The 15,698-nt window shown below is 39.9% G+C and overlaps 1 protein-coding gene across 3 annotated transcripts in view; it reads right to left on the bottom strand.

Annotated features, from left to right (window-relative positions):
- Positions 1–15,048, bottom strand: part of LOC149817604 (uncharacterized) — an 80,982-nt gene extending 65,934 nt beyond the window's left edge. For 2 of the 3 annotated variants that reach the window (XM_089984844.1, XM_089984845.1), the window contains exons 1-2: positions 14,907–15,046; positions 2,492–2,589 (exon numbers count right to left, since the gene is read on the bottom strand). In XM_089984844.1, the coding sequence (XP_089840970.1) occupies positions 2,492–2,541 (50 nt within the window). In that variant the 5' untranslated portion in view covers positions 2,542–2,589; positions 14,907–15,046. Of the gene's footprint in view, positions 1–2,491; positions 2,590–14,906 lie in introns of all 3 variants that reach the window. The other variant, XM_089984843.1, reaches the window with a different exon arrangement.
- Between the last annotated feature and the right edge of the window lie 650 nt (positions 15,049–15,698).

Genomic DNA, 15,698 nt, shown 5'->3' with positions numbered 1-15,698 from the left:
GATCATTGCAGTACTAGCGTGTAGTGCATGACTACAAGTACTCTAGGATGAAAGGGGTATAGCTTCCAAATCGGAGCCTCAATAGAAGTGTTTCACAAAGATGTAATGTTTCTCAAACTTTACTTTTGACATTATTTATCTTTTGAAACAGCCAACAGCTTGTGCCACATTTGGCATGCGATTTTCTAGAATCTCATCCGCTATCATGGTATCTACGTGGGAGTCGCTGGAGGGGAGAAGAGGCGTACCTGGGGTCGCTAGAGGAAGTCGTCGGTGGCAATGGTTCGTCGGCGAGCAGAAACGAGGAGAGTGGGAGAGGCGGTCAGGGGAGAGAGACGAGAGAGCAGAGGGAAAAGGGGGGTTTCGAGAACCTCCCCCCCTATGCGAGTTGTCTTTAAAAGACACGAGGGGCGGTGCCTCCACTGAGTCCAGGTCAGGTCCGAATTCGACCCGAATCCAAGTTAATTAATTTTTTTTTTAAGTTTTATATTTTCAATCTTTGTGAGAATTAGTTTTGGTTCTGAATCAGAATCATCTACTATTCCTCACAACCTTTTTCTCCAAATGTGATGCTTCATGATTGAAGCCCACATCACATAGTTAGTATCATTTTATTTCATGGGCATGATGGTGACTTTATCATTGTCATCCATTTTTACAAGGGTGAGAAAAAAAGATAGATAAGAGAAAAAAGAAGAGAGGAAGAGACAAGAGCACAATCACGATTTTTGTGTAGGCAATCGATCCTCCAAACATCTTTCTTCAACTATGGTGGCACAAGAATCACTTGAATCGCGAACAAGAAGATGAATTAACTTTCGCTAAGGAGGCGTGAAAAATGAGGTGGAAACTCTCCAAGATCTAGAAGCTTCCAAGCTCAGATACCATGTAATGAAATAAGGATCTTCCATAAAAGCACAAATGCTTATAATAGGTGTCTATTGAAGACACTATAACCATAACCCACAAAAGGGTATAAATGGAAGAACATAAAAGATAAAAATAATAAACTTTATTTCATTCATATGAAATGCATAAAAGCATTTGTTACAATGGAGAGGGGGATCACCCCTTATTTATACACAAATGAGATGGAGAAAGAGAAGCTTCTAAGAAGCTCCATAGAGTCGTTGGACTATCTCCAATGACTATATTGACTAGTCAAGATCTAGTTTGATCTTGACTAGTTAAAAGTCTAGTTCAATGTGAACTAAACAAAAAAGTAAAAATATAAAAAGGAAAAAGAAAAATAAAATAAATAAAAATAAAAATATAATAAATAAATATTATATATTATATTATATATATAGTTACACTTTTTAACAAATCACTCACAAGGGGTTGCTTGCAAGATGTTGTTGCCTGAAAGATACATTGAAATAAATGTGTTCATATTGGATAAAACCTATCTGGAGAAAAAAGTTGGATATTCCCCACTCCAAAAACCTTATTTAAAATGAAAAGGTTTTTTAGAAGCTTTCCCTGTGTATGCTAAGCACCAAAAAAAACATGTGGGACTACAAGTTTTCAAGGAAACTTTTCCAAATTTTCTCCCATGCAATCAAACAGGACCTCGTGGTGTCTGACCATTTTTCTCCCACTTTTGAATTTCTTGCCACAAAGGATGATCCTCCTCATAAAGGACGAATGGGACAGTTACAAGACCTTATAAGAAGAACCAAAAGAATTGATATAATATAATGATAAAGATGATGAGATGCTGATACAAAGAAAAATAAAAATGGAATAAAAGATTAATGTTTAATGTACCCCAAGGACAAAACTGGGACCATATGTTACCAAACTAGAACTTTACATACTAAATAGCAACATAAAAAGTGCATATCCCATGGCATTCTGAAGAGATTTTTATTCAAAAAAAATAAACAAATACATAAAAGACACTTAGATCTCCTTGTTTCACATTGTTAGTCAAAAGGATCAATGCAAATAAAAAACTACATAACCAGCGGGGGCTCCAACCATCTGGTAGGAGCAGTTTGTACAAGTCACAATGTGATGGGACATTGCAAGTTCAAACCCCACTGGTACATGGATGGTTGAATAACTGCCTGGTAGTATGAAGAGGCCTCAGGCCTGTTTGGGTTTGCTAAAGGATGTTTGTAAAAGGGAGGGGCCCAAATTCCCCCAGCTTTGTTTATGGAAAAAAATAAAAAAACTACCTAAAAAATTAAACTACTTTCATTGCAATGATATAGAAAACCCATCAGTTCAATTTCTTGTATAAGAATTACCAAGTATCATAAATCAAATCAAATAGCCACTAAGAATGCACATAGAGTACCAAGAAAACAATGCAATTGGGTGCTTTCAAAACCGCTTAAGAACGGTCATTAATTTCAGAAAGCAAAATTCAAGTAGAAAAAGGGCCAATGACGGGTTCGCCAAGAGAACAGTTAAAAAGAAATAAGGGAAAAGGTAAAACCCAACATTGATTGATTTGAGAGTGAATCAGCAGAATCTAACCCACCCAATCTTTGAATTCAAGGGATTTGATTGACGCTTTCTCTTCCTCCCCATGGTGATTATTGCACCCTCTCCTATATCACTTGACGCTTCTAGTTGTTTCTGCAACATTATTACTAGTTAGAAAAAGAGGAGAGGAAACAACCCAAAAGGAAAGGCAAGGAAGAACAATTCAAAGAATGGGGCCAGCCTTTGCGTGATCCATGTGTGGATACCAAAATTATTTGTTGACTCCAATTAGATTTACAATGTAGCAGCTTGTTGCAAAGTGGATCAAGACACATAGATAAGAATTCTTATCAAATCAATGAGTCAAATCAAAATCCACGTCATGATTATGCAAGGAGATTACTAAGAATTTTTTAATCAAATGGCTGCCCACGTGGTCAGCGGTGTGGTCGTGAGGGTGCTGAGATGAAGGCACCGGATCAAATCCCTTTGGTGGACGGGTATGTCTGTAACTCTCGGAGGTGGGCCATGTAAGGCAGGGTGGTCATGGGGCCCCATCCGGGGGTTTCCTCACTTCAGCAAGGGTTTCTCATCATCAAATAAAAAAATTGCCTAATCAAATGCAAGTTTTTCAGTATTAAGTGATCTGGAATTAAATCGTGCATTTTGAAAATAAAAGATTCTCTACCAAGTCATTAGTCAAGTTTGAGTTTAACCAATGACTTTGTTTAATCCACAAAGCCAAGTCAACACACATTTGGTTCTAGGATTTTGTAGTTACTTTAGGGTTCATTCCGATTTAGAGGTACTTACTGTTAAGTTGTATACACTATATAAATATGTACAATTTGTAGGAGCAGTTTTGTCATTAACTTATTTTTTTCTCTTTTTTGCAAATACCCATATGTATAAGGGTATATTTGTAATTTTCTCAACCATTGTTTGTGCATCTATGTATACCATTTGTAATAAGCATTCACTAATAATAAAAGATGACAATATAGTGTTTCAAGAATGTTATAACCTATAACTATTATCGAGCTTGACAGAATTTTTTTTATGATAAAGGAAAACCCTCACCGAGAACCGGGTCACTTAATGGGCCCGCCTCACAGCGAGGTAAAACTCTGGGTTGAGTGGCCGTGTCAAGAACGTGATAAAGCTAGGTGGTTGTGTCCTCAACTTGGAGTTTTATGTCGCCGGGAGGTGGGCCCATTAAGTGACCTACTTTTCAGTGAGGGTTTTCCTTCGTCATTAAAAAAAACTCCATCAAGCTAGATAATAGTTATAGGTTATAATGCGCTTGAAAAACTAGACTTTATGGTGTACTAGATATTTAACAGCCCATCCATATTGTCGGGCCTAGATAAATCATGTTCATATTAATTTTTTATGTCAAAATAAAAAAAGAATAATATACAAATATGTATACATTTAAAACATATATATGCATGTATGTACGAACTTGTGCATTGTGCATTCACACATTTGTGTATATGTATGCATGTATGGAGCATGGACAGACAGACACGATGCAGATACAAGGAAGATTCTACCAGAATGTGTGTGTGTGTGTTTCCTAAAGATCAAACAAACAATGATCAAACAGTTTCTTCCACCAACTAAATCTATTGAAAAGAAAAAAGTGATCATCAAAGTTAATGAAAACTCTACAATCTATTTTAAGAAAAATAAATGCAATATTATTTGAGATAGTGCAATAAAATGCAAGGCTCTATGCAAAAGTTTTGCATCCTATGTCATATGATGCTTTGATCCTAGCTATCTTATTGATTGCATCTGAAGGGCTAGGATCATATGTATGAATGACTGAGAAGGTGGACATCCAGGATACACTCAATTGGATAGCTATGATCGACATATGGTGTGCAGCATCATATGTCTTAATGTACAACTCTTCCACATAAATCTCTCTCTCTCTCTCTCTCTCTCTCTTTATATATATATATATATATATATATATATATATATATATATATATTAGCAAACCTTGTCATGATGATATGGATCCACCACTATGTCACCATTAGAACCATCTTTGATCATGTCTGCACAAGTGCATGCATTGGCAAAACATAGGAAAAGAAGAAGAAGAAAAAACAGAAGTTGCAACTTGCAAGCTTCCTCGAGCATGCAATAGCAAAAGGATATTGTGCTCATACTTGGCTGCATGAGTAAAGGTATCCCAAATGCCAGGGCATCCCACACATTCTTTAGCAGCACCTTCATACTAAACCAAAAAATTTTGTTTCTCCTTAGCAGAAAAACAATGCTTAGGAAACAACGTAAGTTGACAATAAGGCAATTTCTCAAAGGCCAAGCCTGGTATGATGCAATTGCAGAAAAATGGCTACGACGGTTAAAACTTCAAAGGTAAATCCAAGCACCAGCCCATATAGGAAGGAAGATAGCAATATTGGTAAATTTATAGGAGATGGAGTGTCCCGAGCCGATCTTTCGGAATAGGGCACGTGCAGTGCGGAGCTCTCCTGAGTGGAAAATGCATCGAGTGTAGGAACGTGCGGTATGCATTCGCTTGATCGGTGACGTGCGGTGGTAGCACGGCATGCGATAGGCATCAGTATCGTCGTTAGTGCATCGCTGTGTGGCAGCATAGACGTGGAGCGTTGTTCGGTTAAGCAGTGCCAGCGGATCAAAGAATGTTGCCTTTGGAGATTTGGTTAAGAACCTCTCGGCTTACAAGATCTTTTCCACGCGTAGCGGTTGGATGCACGGGGGTGCATGTGGGTTAGGGTTAATTCTCCTAGGAATCACCTTAGGTGATTCCAACTGAGTATGGTGACTCGGGGCTAGGCGAGTGAATTCCTATGCGTCGGCGAATGAGTCTGGGTGGTGCTCTTCGCTATAATGTTCAATCATGAACTGGTTTTCGGATTGAGGGCCGCAAGGTCTTGTTCCTTCAGTGGCAAGGTTTTGCTATGTCGTGCGCATGGATCTGCAAGACGCTTCATGGCACGCAAGGCTAAGGCAAAGTTTATGCCTCTTTCGGAAGTGATAGCTGGTATGGGACGACTATTCATTAAGCGGCATGGACTACATGGAATGCGCATTGCGCACGGGGTGGTGCGCAAGGCCAATGAAAATGATTCAGCACATGGAAACGTGTTGTTATGCGCCCTTTGGCCGTTAGGCTGTCCAGCTTGACGCGTCGCGGGTTTGTGAAGCATTCTATGTCTATGACAGAGCGATAAGTAGGTTTGTGGCGGTAAGGAAGGACTGTCGCGCCACATTGGATTATTGAAAAAATTAAGTCTGTGACAAATTGGTATCAAAGCAGAAAGATTCACGAAGACCTTGTTCTTCATTGTGTGCGACACTGAAGAGAACATTGATGGTTTATCTTGGTTACGTAATTTTGCGCAGCTAAAGTGTGGTTGGCCGAGCACAAAAACAAGATGTTGGTAGTATGGTATGGGACATTTTGTTGATAAAAAGCATAAGTGTAAGGTTGTTGTTCAGTTGGCTAAGGGAACGAAGATAAGCCAAATATTTCTACCAGTTGTGCGTTAGGCTCACAGATGGAGCATGGCGTTTGCCTTGTGCATGCAGAGAATGCACGTTGGATTCGGCTGGATGGATTTGCACCTTTGGGTATGGGAGACTCAATTAAACTTCTAAATTCTCTCCCAAGATTGTGCGTTAGTGGAGTGCCCACATTGAGCAGAAGGTTCGTTGCTTTGGTTCCTTGAGTTGGCAGATCTTCAATAGATTGCGCCTGTAGAAGTTGTTGTTCGTGGCTCGTTGGTTCCTGCGGAAACGTTTTACTGACTCTGAGAGAGTACAGCGTGCTGACTTCGGGAGGAGAGTGCAGCATTGGGGCAAAGTGCCCTTGTGAAGACGAGTGCCCAGGAAGACACTTTGGAGGACCGCATTAGGGTGATACGCAAGAAGATGTCCCCCACTTGAGGACTAGTTTGGACTAGTGAAAAACCGCAAGTTGGTGCTTAAGGGAGTTTATATCCCTGCGGCATGCATTGGTGGTCGTCTTTCTTTGTGAGGACCACGAAGAGCTTGGACTTGCCCTTGCTGGGGTTAGAAAGCACCCCAGTCATGAGCATCAAAACGACAAGTTTGTCATGCGGGCGAGGATGACCCGCTTGTGTTTGAGACTGCAATGGGGTCTCACAAGCAGAGAATGTTCAATGTTGATAGAGCAAAAAAACGTTGTCTAAGTGATCGGTGATGCGCTAAAGGTATGGGACTTGGCATGTTAAAGGTTGTGGCAACGATGGATGTAAACCAGAACAAGTTGAGTAGGCTGGAAAAAAAAAGTAAACCAAAGATAAGTACAAAGAGAAATTGGCATATCAGTGAAGATTGTATTCTTACCTGCACCAGCATTGTCGTGGACGACAATGGTTTTGAGTAGAGAAGAATATCTCGGGCTGATCTTTCGGAATGGGGCATGTGCAGTGCGGAGCTCTACTGAATGAAAAATACATCGAGTGTAGGAACGTGCGGTATGCATTCGCTTGATCGGTGACATGTGGTGGTAGCATGGCATGCTATAAGCATCGGTATCGTCATTAATGCATCGTTGTGTGGCGACACAGACGTGGAGCGTTGTTCGGTTAAGCAGTGCCAGCGGATCAGAGGATGTTGCCCTTAGAGATTTGGTTAAAGACCTCTCGGCTTGCAAGATCTTTCCCACGCGTAGCGGTTGGACGCACGGGGGTGCGTGTGGGTTAGGGCTAATTCTCCCAAGAATCACCTTAAGTGATTTCAACCGAGTATGGTGACTCGGGGCTAGGCGAGTGAATGCCTAGGCATCGGTGAATAAATGAGTGGTGCTCTTCGCTATGGTGTTCAATCATCAACTGATTTTCGGACTGGGGGGCGCAAGGTCTTGTTCCTTCAGTGGCGAGGTTTTGCTATGTCATGCGCATGGATCTGCAAGGCGCTTCATGGCACGCAAGGCTAAGGCAAAGTTTATGCCTCTTTCGAAAGTGATAGCTGGTATGAGACGGCTATGCACTAAGTGGCATGGACTACATGGAATGTGCATTTGAAAATGCGCTTGATCAGCTTCTGCTAGGCAGTTGCGCACGGGGTGGTGCGCAGAGCCAATGAAAATGATTCATATTAGAATGTGGAATATGGATTGGATATGGATCCGATATCGGATCCATATCCATCCACGAGTTTTGCTTTAAAGTTGTATCATAATGTAACATGTGTTACTTATAAGGGGCAATGTTGTCCTTGTAAAAGATTTTTGTAACCCTATACTAATGAAGGACTAGCGCAGCAACCGGGACAGATTGGGCTGCCAATTTCACAAAAAAGGTTCTCTCTTTCTCTTTCTCTCTCCCTCTCACGTGTTTTCACATGGTATCAGAGCACGTTGTATTCCTGGGTAGAAAAAAAAAAAGGATCTTCCTCAGGGACGTGAACAGCCAAGCAATAGCCGAGTTCTCCCTCAGAGACGTGAACAGCCAAGCAAAAGTCGAGTTCTCCTTGTTTTTTCGAAGTTGTGAATCTGGTCCTCCTCAGCAACGTGAATTTGTTCACGTGAATCAGGTTCTCTCCCCTCTCTGTCAACGTGTTCTTCTTGTTTCTTCCAGAAGTCGTGAATCTGGTCTTCCTCAACAACGTGACCCCTCTCTGTTAACGTCTGCTACCTAATTTGTCTTCTTCAATTTTCCTTTTCCAGCAATTGGTATTTCACCTTCCTTTCTCATAGTTTTTCTTATTGATTTCACCTTCTTTTCTTATAGTTTTCCTTATTCCTCTTTATTCACACACAGCAACTGGTAGTTTTTTTTATCCACACAGCCTGCTGCAGTTTTTTTTTATTATTCCTCTTAATCCACACACAACCTCCTGCAGTTTTTATTCCTCTTAATCCACACACAGCCTGTTTTTTTTTTTATCCACACACAGCAACTTGTCATAACTGGGTTAGTTGTTGCACTTCTTTTTCTTAATTTACCCAGAGCAACTGCAGGTCATTTTTCTTCTTCATTCATTCTCACTTTACACAAAAAGGCTGAATTTGTTTCTTCTGGTACCTATTTCTGTCATAAGTTGCGTCACTCTATTCTTTGTTTTCAGTCACATTTTTGTCATAAGCCTACAAATGGATTCTTCAGGCAATTCTAGTCTTTCCTCCAACTTCCTGGGGCAGCTGGTTTCGGAAAAATTGAATACAAATAACTATTTGACTTAGAAAAGGCAGATTACCCCTTTTATTCGCAGTCAAGATCTTTCAGGTCACTTGGATGGCTCCACTCAAATACCTCCGAAATTTGTCACCACCGAAGAAAAAGGGGATGGAGCAATGTCAAGCACCATTCGCAATCCTGTATTTATTGCTTGGATGAAACGTGATCAGGCTCTCGCTGCATATATCACTTTCACACTGTCGCAAGAAGTTTTGGTTTCTATCCCTGATGATTGCACATCTAAAGTATTGTGGAAAACTTTAGCTTAAACCTACTCTCAGATATCAGAGGCTAAGGTGTTGTTTCTCAAGCGTGAATTTCAACTTTTAAAGAAGGGAGCAATGACCATTATTGAATTTTTAAATCAAGTCAAAAGCATCACAGATCAATTAGCCCTTGTTGGATATCCAGTGTCCGACAAAGAAAAGGTGCAACAAACACTGAATGCCCTGGGATCAGAGTATCATGTACTTGTCACTTCTTTATTATGCTTGCCTTCGTTGCCCAGTTTTGAGGAATTACGTGCTAAACTCTTCCAATACGAGATGTCATTGAAAAGCATATCTGACGCTTCAGCAGGGCAACCATCTACGCATGAGATTCTTGTCACAGGGACGTTTGTTGATCGTACATGGGGAGGGCGTGGCAGAGGCAAGGGAAATCCAATCCAGGGTGGACGTGGGTTACTACCTACACCAAATTCTAATGCCAATTTTTCAAAGAATGTTCCCACATGCTATCAGTGCAACAAGCGAGGTCATATCAAGGCCAACTGTTGGTTCAACCCACAAAATCGGAATAGAATGCAAAACACCAGAAATGTTGGTACATCAGGAACTGCAGGTACGTTCCGAGTCAGTGAAGATGCTAAGGATCTCCTTCTATCTGCTATGGCCAACTTGAATCTGAAGCAAAATGATGATGGAATATGGTATGTTGACTCTAGGGCAGCAACCCATGTCACTGGTAATGCAGGTAAGTTCTCTACTCTGACTCCCTATTTTGGAAAATCTAATATTGTAACCGAAGATGGGACTCACCACCCTATTTCGAACATAGGCAATGTCGTCATTCCTTTGTCTAAGTCATCTATTCCTTTATCTGATGTTGTTCATGCACCAAATATAAAGAAAAATATTGTATTTGTTTCCAAGTTTGTTGATTCTACCAATTCTTCTGTGGAATTTACTCCTACTTTTGTCTTTGTCAAGGATCTTCAAACGAAGGAGATGTTCGCTAAAGGAGAGCGACGTGGAGACATGTATGTCTTTAATGAAGATCCAGCTTCCAGTGTCCTAAAGCCCCAGTCTGATCTCGTCTCCAAAAGTGTCCTAAGTACATCCAAATGTAATAAGTCAGATCTCTGACATTCTCGTCTTGGTCATTGTAGTCAAGTCTTTATTGAAAAGTTAGTATCCAATGGTCTTTTTTCAGAGTCTGTTTCACCTTTATTGAGGAATAAAATATGTCCCAGTTGTCAGGTTTGCAAAAGTCATGGACTTCCATTTCATCAAATAAATAAAAGAGCTTCTATACCTTTTGAGATAATATGTTCAGATGTTTGGGGCCCAGCTCCTAATCCTTCCTCTTCTGGAAGTAAATATTATGTGTCCTTTATTGACAGTTTCTCTCGTTTTACCTGGATATTCTTTATGAAACACAAATAAGAGGTCTTTTCCATTTTCCGTCACTTTCATGCCTATGTTAAAAATCAATTCTCTCAAAATATCCAAATTCTCCAATGTGATGGAGGTGGTGAGTATTCCTCTAAAGAATTTTTAGATTTTCTCCAAGATAATGGGATGCATCGTAGAGTTTCTTGCCCGTACACTCCACAATAAAATGGAATTGTTGAACGTAAACACAGACATATTGTGGAAAGTGCAATTAGTATGATGCATGGGAGTAACTTACCCATTAGTCTTTGGTCTGAAGTCTTTCACACTGCCACTCATGTGATAAACCGCCTTCCTATGCCTATTCTTGAAAATCAATCTCCCTATTATGTTCTCTTTGGTGCACATCCCGATTATAATGAGTTACGAGTTTTTGGGTGCACATGTTATGTTCATATTGACAAATCCATGAGGACTAAATTCCAAGACAAAGCCTCTATATACCAATTTGTAGGTTATGCAGATGAACACAAGGGTTACAGATGCTATGATCCTGCAAATAAGATTAGAATTTCCAGAAATGTTTTTGATGAAAATAATTTTCTGGGAAAAGAAACAGATGCCAATCGTGAACCTACTGGTTCAGTTGCATGATCCATGGCTTAGTGCTGAACTTATTTCACATGCTGCCGAGCATACTATTCTGTCTCCTGAAAGCATACATGGTGAGACAGTTTCAGATGATGCATCACAAGCAGAGTGTCTAAGATACAAAGGAAATGTGTATACCAGGAGATATAGAGAGCAAACGAATGTACCTGTTGAAGAACACATTGCATTGTCTAATGACAGAGAACCACCATAAAGATCAGGCAGGATAAGGCACCCTATTGAAAAGTGGGTTAGTTATGACAACTTTTCTTTGGACTTTCAGATCTTTCTATCCCAGATTGAAAAACACGATGAACCACTATTTTCATCAAGCTATCCAATCCAACAAATGGATTGAAGCGATGAATGAGGAGATCGAGGCACTTCATGAATGTCGAACATGGGAGATAGTTGGCCGTCCTCCAGACAAAAATGTCGTTGGTTCCAAATGGGTTTATAAAATTAAATATAAACTGGATGGTAGCATTGAACGGTACAAGGCGCGTCTTGTGGCCAAGGGTTTCACTCAAGAATATGGTCAGGATTATGATGAGACATTCAGCCCAGTGGTGAGAATGGGAACTATTCGCATTATACTTGGCCTGGCAATTGAACATGGGTGGATCCTCAGTCAGCTTGATGTTAAGAATGCATTCCTTCATGGGGACTTAAGGAAGAGGTCTATATGGAGCAGCCTCAAGGTTATACAGAGGGAAGCCCAAAAGAATATGTATGCAAGTTAACCAGAGCTTTGTATGGATTGAAGCAAGCTTCTAGGTCATGGTTTGAAAGCTTTTCCTTAGAAATCCATAAACATGGTTTCTTTCGTTCCCAACTTGACCATTCTCTGTTCATATATAGGAACGGTACCACTGTGGTTTTCTTACTCATATATGTTGATGATATTGTTATCACTGGTAATGCTCCAGACCACATTCAGCGAATTAAAGTTCTATTGAGTATGCGATTCAAAATGAAAGACCTTGGGGAGCTGAGATATTTTCTTGGAGTAGAGGTAGATAGACAAGGTGATAAAATGTCATTAACTCAACATAAATACACTCTTGATCTTCTAGCTAAAGCAGGAATGACAGATTGTAAACCTCTACCCACACCCAGTGTTGTTAATCAAAGGCTCAGTATCTGTGATGGTGAGTTATATCCTGATGTTGTCAAGTATCGGAGTTTAGTAGGTATGTTACAATACCTTACCTTCACTAGACCAGACATTGTGTATTCTGTCAATCAAGTATCTCAATTCATGCATGAACCAAAGACTGGTCACATGGATGTTGTCAAACGCATTCTTCGTTATCTAAAAGAAACGGTGGGTGATGGACTCACATATACTCAATCTTCATGGAAATCACCAAAACATGACATACTTGCCTATACAGATGCAGACTGGGCAGGGGATCCAGATGAGAGAAGGTCTGTTTCAGGATACTGTGTTTTCATTGGGAGAAATCTTGTCTCATGGAGTAGCAGAAAACAGAAGGTTGTGGCAAGATCTAGCACAGAGGCAGAGTATAGATCTATGGCAGCTACCACAGCAGAAGTGACCTGGATTAGGCATCTTCTTACAGAGATGGGAGAGGATATCTCAAATTCGACACTTATGTGTGATAATAGAAGTGTTATACAAATTGCATTCAATCCAATCCATCACAGTCGAACTAAACATATTGAAATCGATCAACATTTCATCAGACAAAAGATAGCCGACAAAGAGATTGAACCAGTTTATGTGCCTTCAGAAGACCAAGTTGCCGATATGTTTGCAAAAGGTCTTACAAGTCATTGTTTCTGGTATCTGAAGAACAAGTTGCACATGGTTCAACCCCATGCACAACTTGAGGGAGGGTATTAGAATGTGGAATATGGATTGGATATGGATCTGATATCGGATCCATATCCATCCACGAGTTTTGCTTTAAAGTTGTATCATAATGTAACATGTGTTACTTATAAGGGGCAATGTTGTCCTTGTAAAAGATTTTTGTAACCCTATACTAATGAAGGACTAGCGCAGCAACCGAGACAGATTGGGCTGCCGATTTCACAAGAGAGGTTCTCTCTTTCTCTTTCTCTTTCTCTTTCTCTTTCTCTTTCTCTTTCTCTTTCTCTTTCTCTCTCTCTCACGTGTTTTCACAATTCAGCACATGAAAACGTGTCATTACGCGGCCTTTGACCGTTAGGCTGTCCAGCTTGGGCAGCTTGGCGCGTCGCGGGTTTGCAAAACATTCTATGCCCGTGACAGAGCGATAAGTAGGCTTGTGGCGATAAGGAAGGACCGTCGCGCCGCATTGGCTTATTGAAAAAAGTAAGCCCATGACATGGAGAGTGGTTTACTTTAATATGATAGCTTGAATCTCAGCCTCATCTCGAAGTGAAGCTCGCAGTTTTGTTCTTTTTCAAATGGAGAGTGGTTTACTTTAATAGGATCATGTAGTAAGGAAAAGAGAGAAAAGGAAAAGTTTTCAAAGGGAGTAAGAGAAGATTGGTTTGAGAAGGAGACAGATTGAGATTTTATTAATTATGGAGAAAGAGAGAGAGACGTGTTTGCCCTTTTGGGACTCTGAATCACCAGGGGAGATTTTAATAAAACCTACTTAATAGGCAAAATTTTAATGTGAATCGTTACGAGAGATTTTTTTAGGAGAAAAAAAAAGAAATTTATTGAAAGAGCATGAAAATAGAGAGAGATCATGAGGATGAGATTTACTCATGGGTAACATAGAGAAGCAGCATTACAGTAGACTGCTGAAGAAGACATGGGAAAACTCCAAAGAGACATTAAAGGAGAGGTTTAACACTGTGTGAATAGCCTCTTGCGACATTGAGCACTCATCCATTCTGCATTATCATTCAGCCAAACAGCAGTGAAGGTCTCAAGCATGTCAGTTTGGATTGATTTCTTTGTCCGCGAAGGGATTTTAATAGTGATTGTGAAGTTGTATCATTATTTCTGTAAGTGTTTCATTTTATAAAAGAAATACCAAATGCCATGTAAGTAAGACTTTGACTTTCTTGAAAAAAATGTAAACATGTTTGAAGAAATTTTTAATTACATACCAAGAGCATAGCATAAAGATGTCATTTTAAAAAAGTTAGAAAGAAAACTTTTGAGCCACTTGCGGTGCACTTCTGCTTTTATAATATGTAGGATAGGGTAAGACAGTAAGAGGAAGACTGGTTACCTAAAAAATCCCATTGATGATGGTTTCTCAAAATCTGGGATATGAGAATTGCAAAATATTGTAGACCCATAATTTCAAAGAGATCTCTTTAATACCTCTATAGGTGGTAAAAAGCTTAAACTTGCCCCGAAATTGATGGAAATCAGTGTAGAGCTCCAAAGTGGATTGCTTTGGAGTGTTTAGGAAGTAAACTATACTCAAAGCAGCTTAGGCACCACCCAAGAATTATCGAATGCTTCTGCAGTTTGGAGCCCACAACAACAAATCCTTTCAGTTTCTTGTTTGCTACAATAAGAAGATTGATTAGCTGAATATAGTGACCTAACAAGAGAATTGACCTTATTACAATCATAGCACTTCATTATTTCTTATACGTCTGTTTTTTTGTTGCAATTCTTGAGAGAGAGCACGAAGCCTTTCTGCAATGTCGGTGTACAGGAAAATTGACCTCTTTATAAGAGAGAACTAAGCAGGAATTCCAACACTCATACTACGGTCCTACCAAACAGCATTTGCAAAATACTTAAAGTTTATCCCAATATGTTTTCTGCAATAAAATGTTCCCAAACGCAAAACAAACAGAATTCATAGCATGGTAAACAATTCATGCAACGTCAAACAAAAAACAAGCAAAAAAAAAGAGATGGGTAGCCATCATTTAGATGGTAACAAAGGTAAAAGTTGAGATTACCAACAAAAAGAAAAAAGCTCATCGAACAAACACCACCACCACCAAAATCACAATATGCTAAAGGAAGAAATAATGAACAGAGATAAGTACGGCAATGTCTACCTACCTCAATCTTGAGACATCAAAAACGTCATCTAAGGTTTTATGACAACATATTTTACTGCCATTATTGTTCCCAGAAGCACGAGGAGGAGGTGCAGACCCGAGAAAGAGAGTGCGAGGGAAGTTGCAGAGGAGGTGCGGCACACGGCCTCTTGTTTCCACCGCTCAAGTCTTTAACACTGTCAATGGGTCGTGTATGATCCGATTCTAATACGGATTCGATTCCGTTATGACCTGGGTTTGGGCTCTGAAAATTTGGTCCGATTAGTTAAACGGGTCGGACTCACAAGTTCTGGGTCTTATATGGACCCCTATCTGGTTTATCTTTTTTCAAAGCGGGCACTTGATTGTCTGATCCACTATTTGTTTGGTTTTTGCTTTTGGGGTTTTTGGCTATTTGCATATGAACTTGGGTCTATCTCTTCCTAAGCCATGTCCAACCATGCCTACACTCGAAACGTATCGATACTGCAAACGCAAACCCAAACCCATACCTACCTAATCCAACATGTGTCTGACCCATTGACTGCCTACTTAGGACATGGGGATTTCAAGCGATGGTTTGATTATAAATACGAAAAATGATCGTACTGTACGCTAAATTTGAATATCCAATTTTGCAGGTTCCTGACATTTTTAGGACCTTTTTACTCTTCGCATTCGCGGATCTCTTGCTTTTTGTGCGTTATGTCACAACACTCTCTTGATCTCGCTAAATCTCACTAAAAATGAAATTTGCATGATATTTTCATAAAAAACATGAAAGTTGCACAATATACAATGCAAAAATGGCTAC

Source organism: Nuphar pumila, chromosome 13 (assembly GCF_984573655.1).
Source record: "Nuphar pumila chromosome 13, dmNupPumi1.hap1.1, whole genome shotgun sequence".
Lineage (NCBI taxonomy): Eukaryota > Viridiplantae > Streptophyta > Magnoliopsida > Nymphaeales > Nymphaeaceae > Nuphar > Nuphar pumila.
This window is presented reverse-complemented; position numbering and strand designations above follow the sequence as displayed.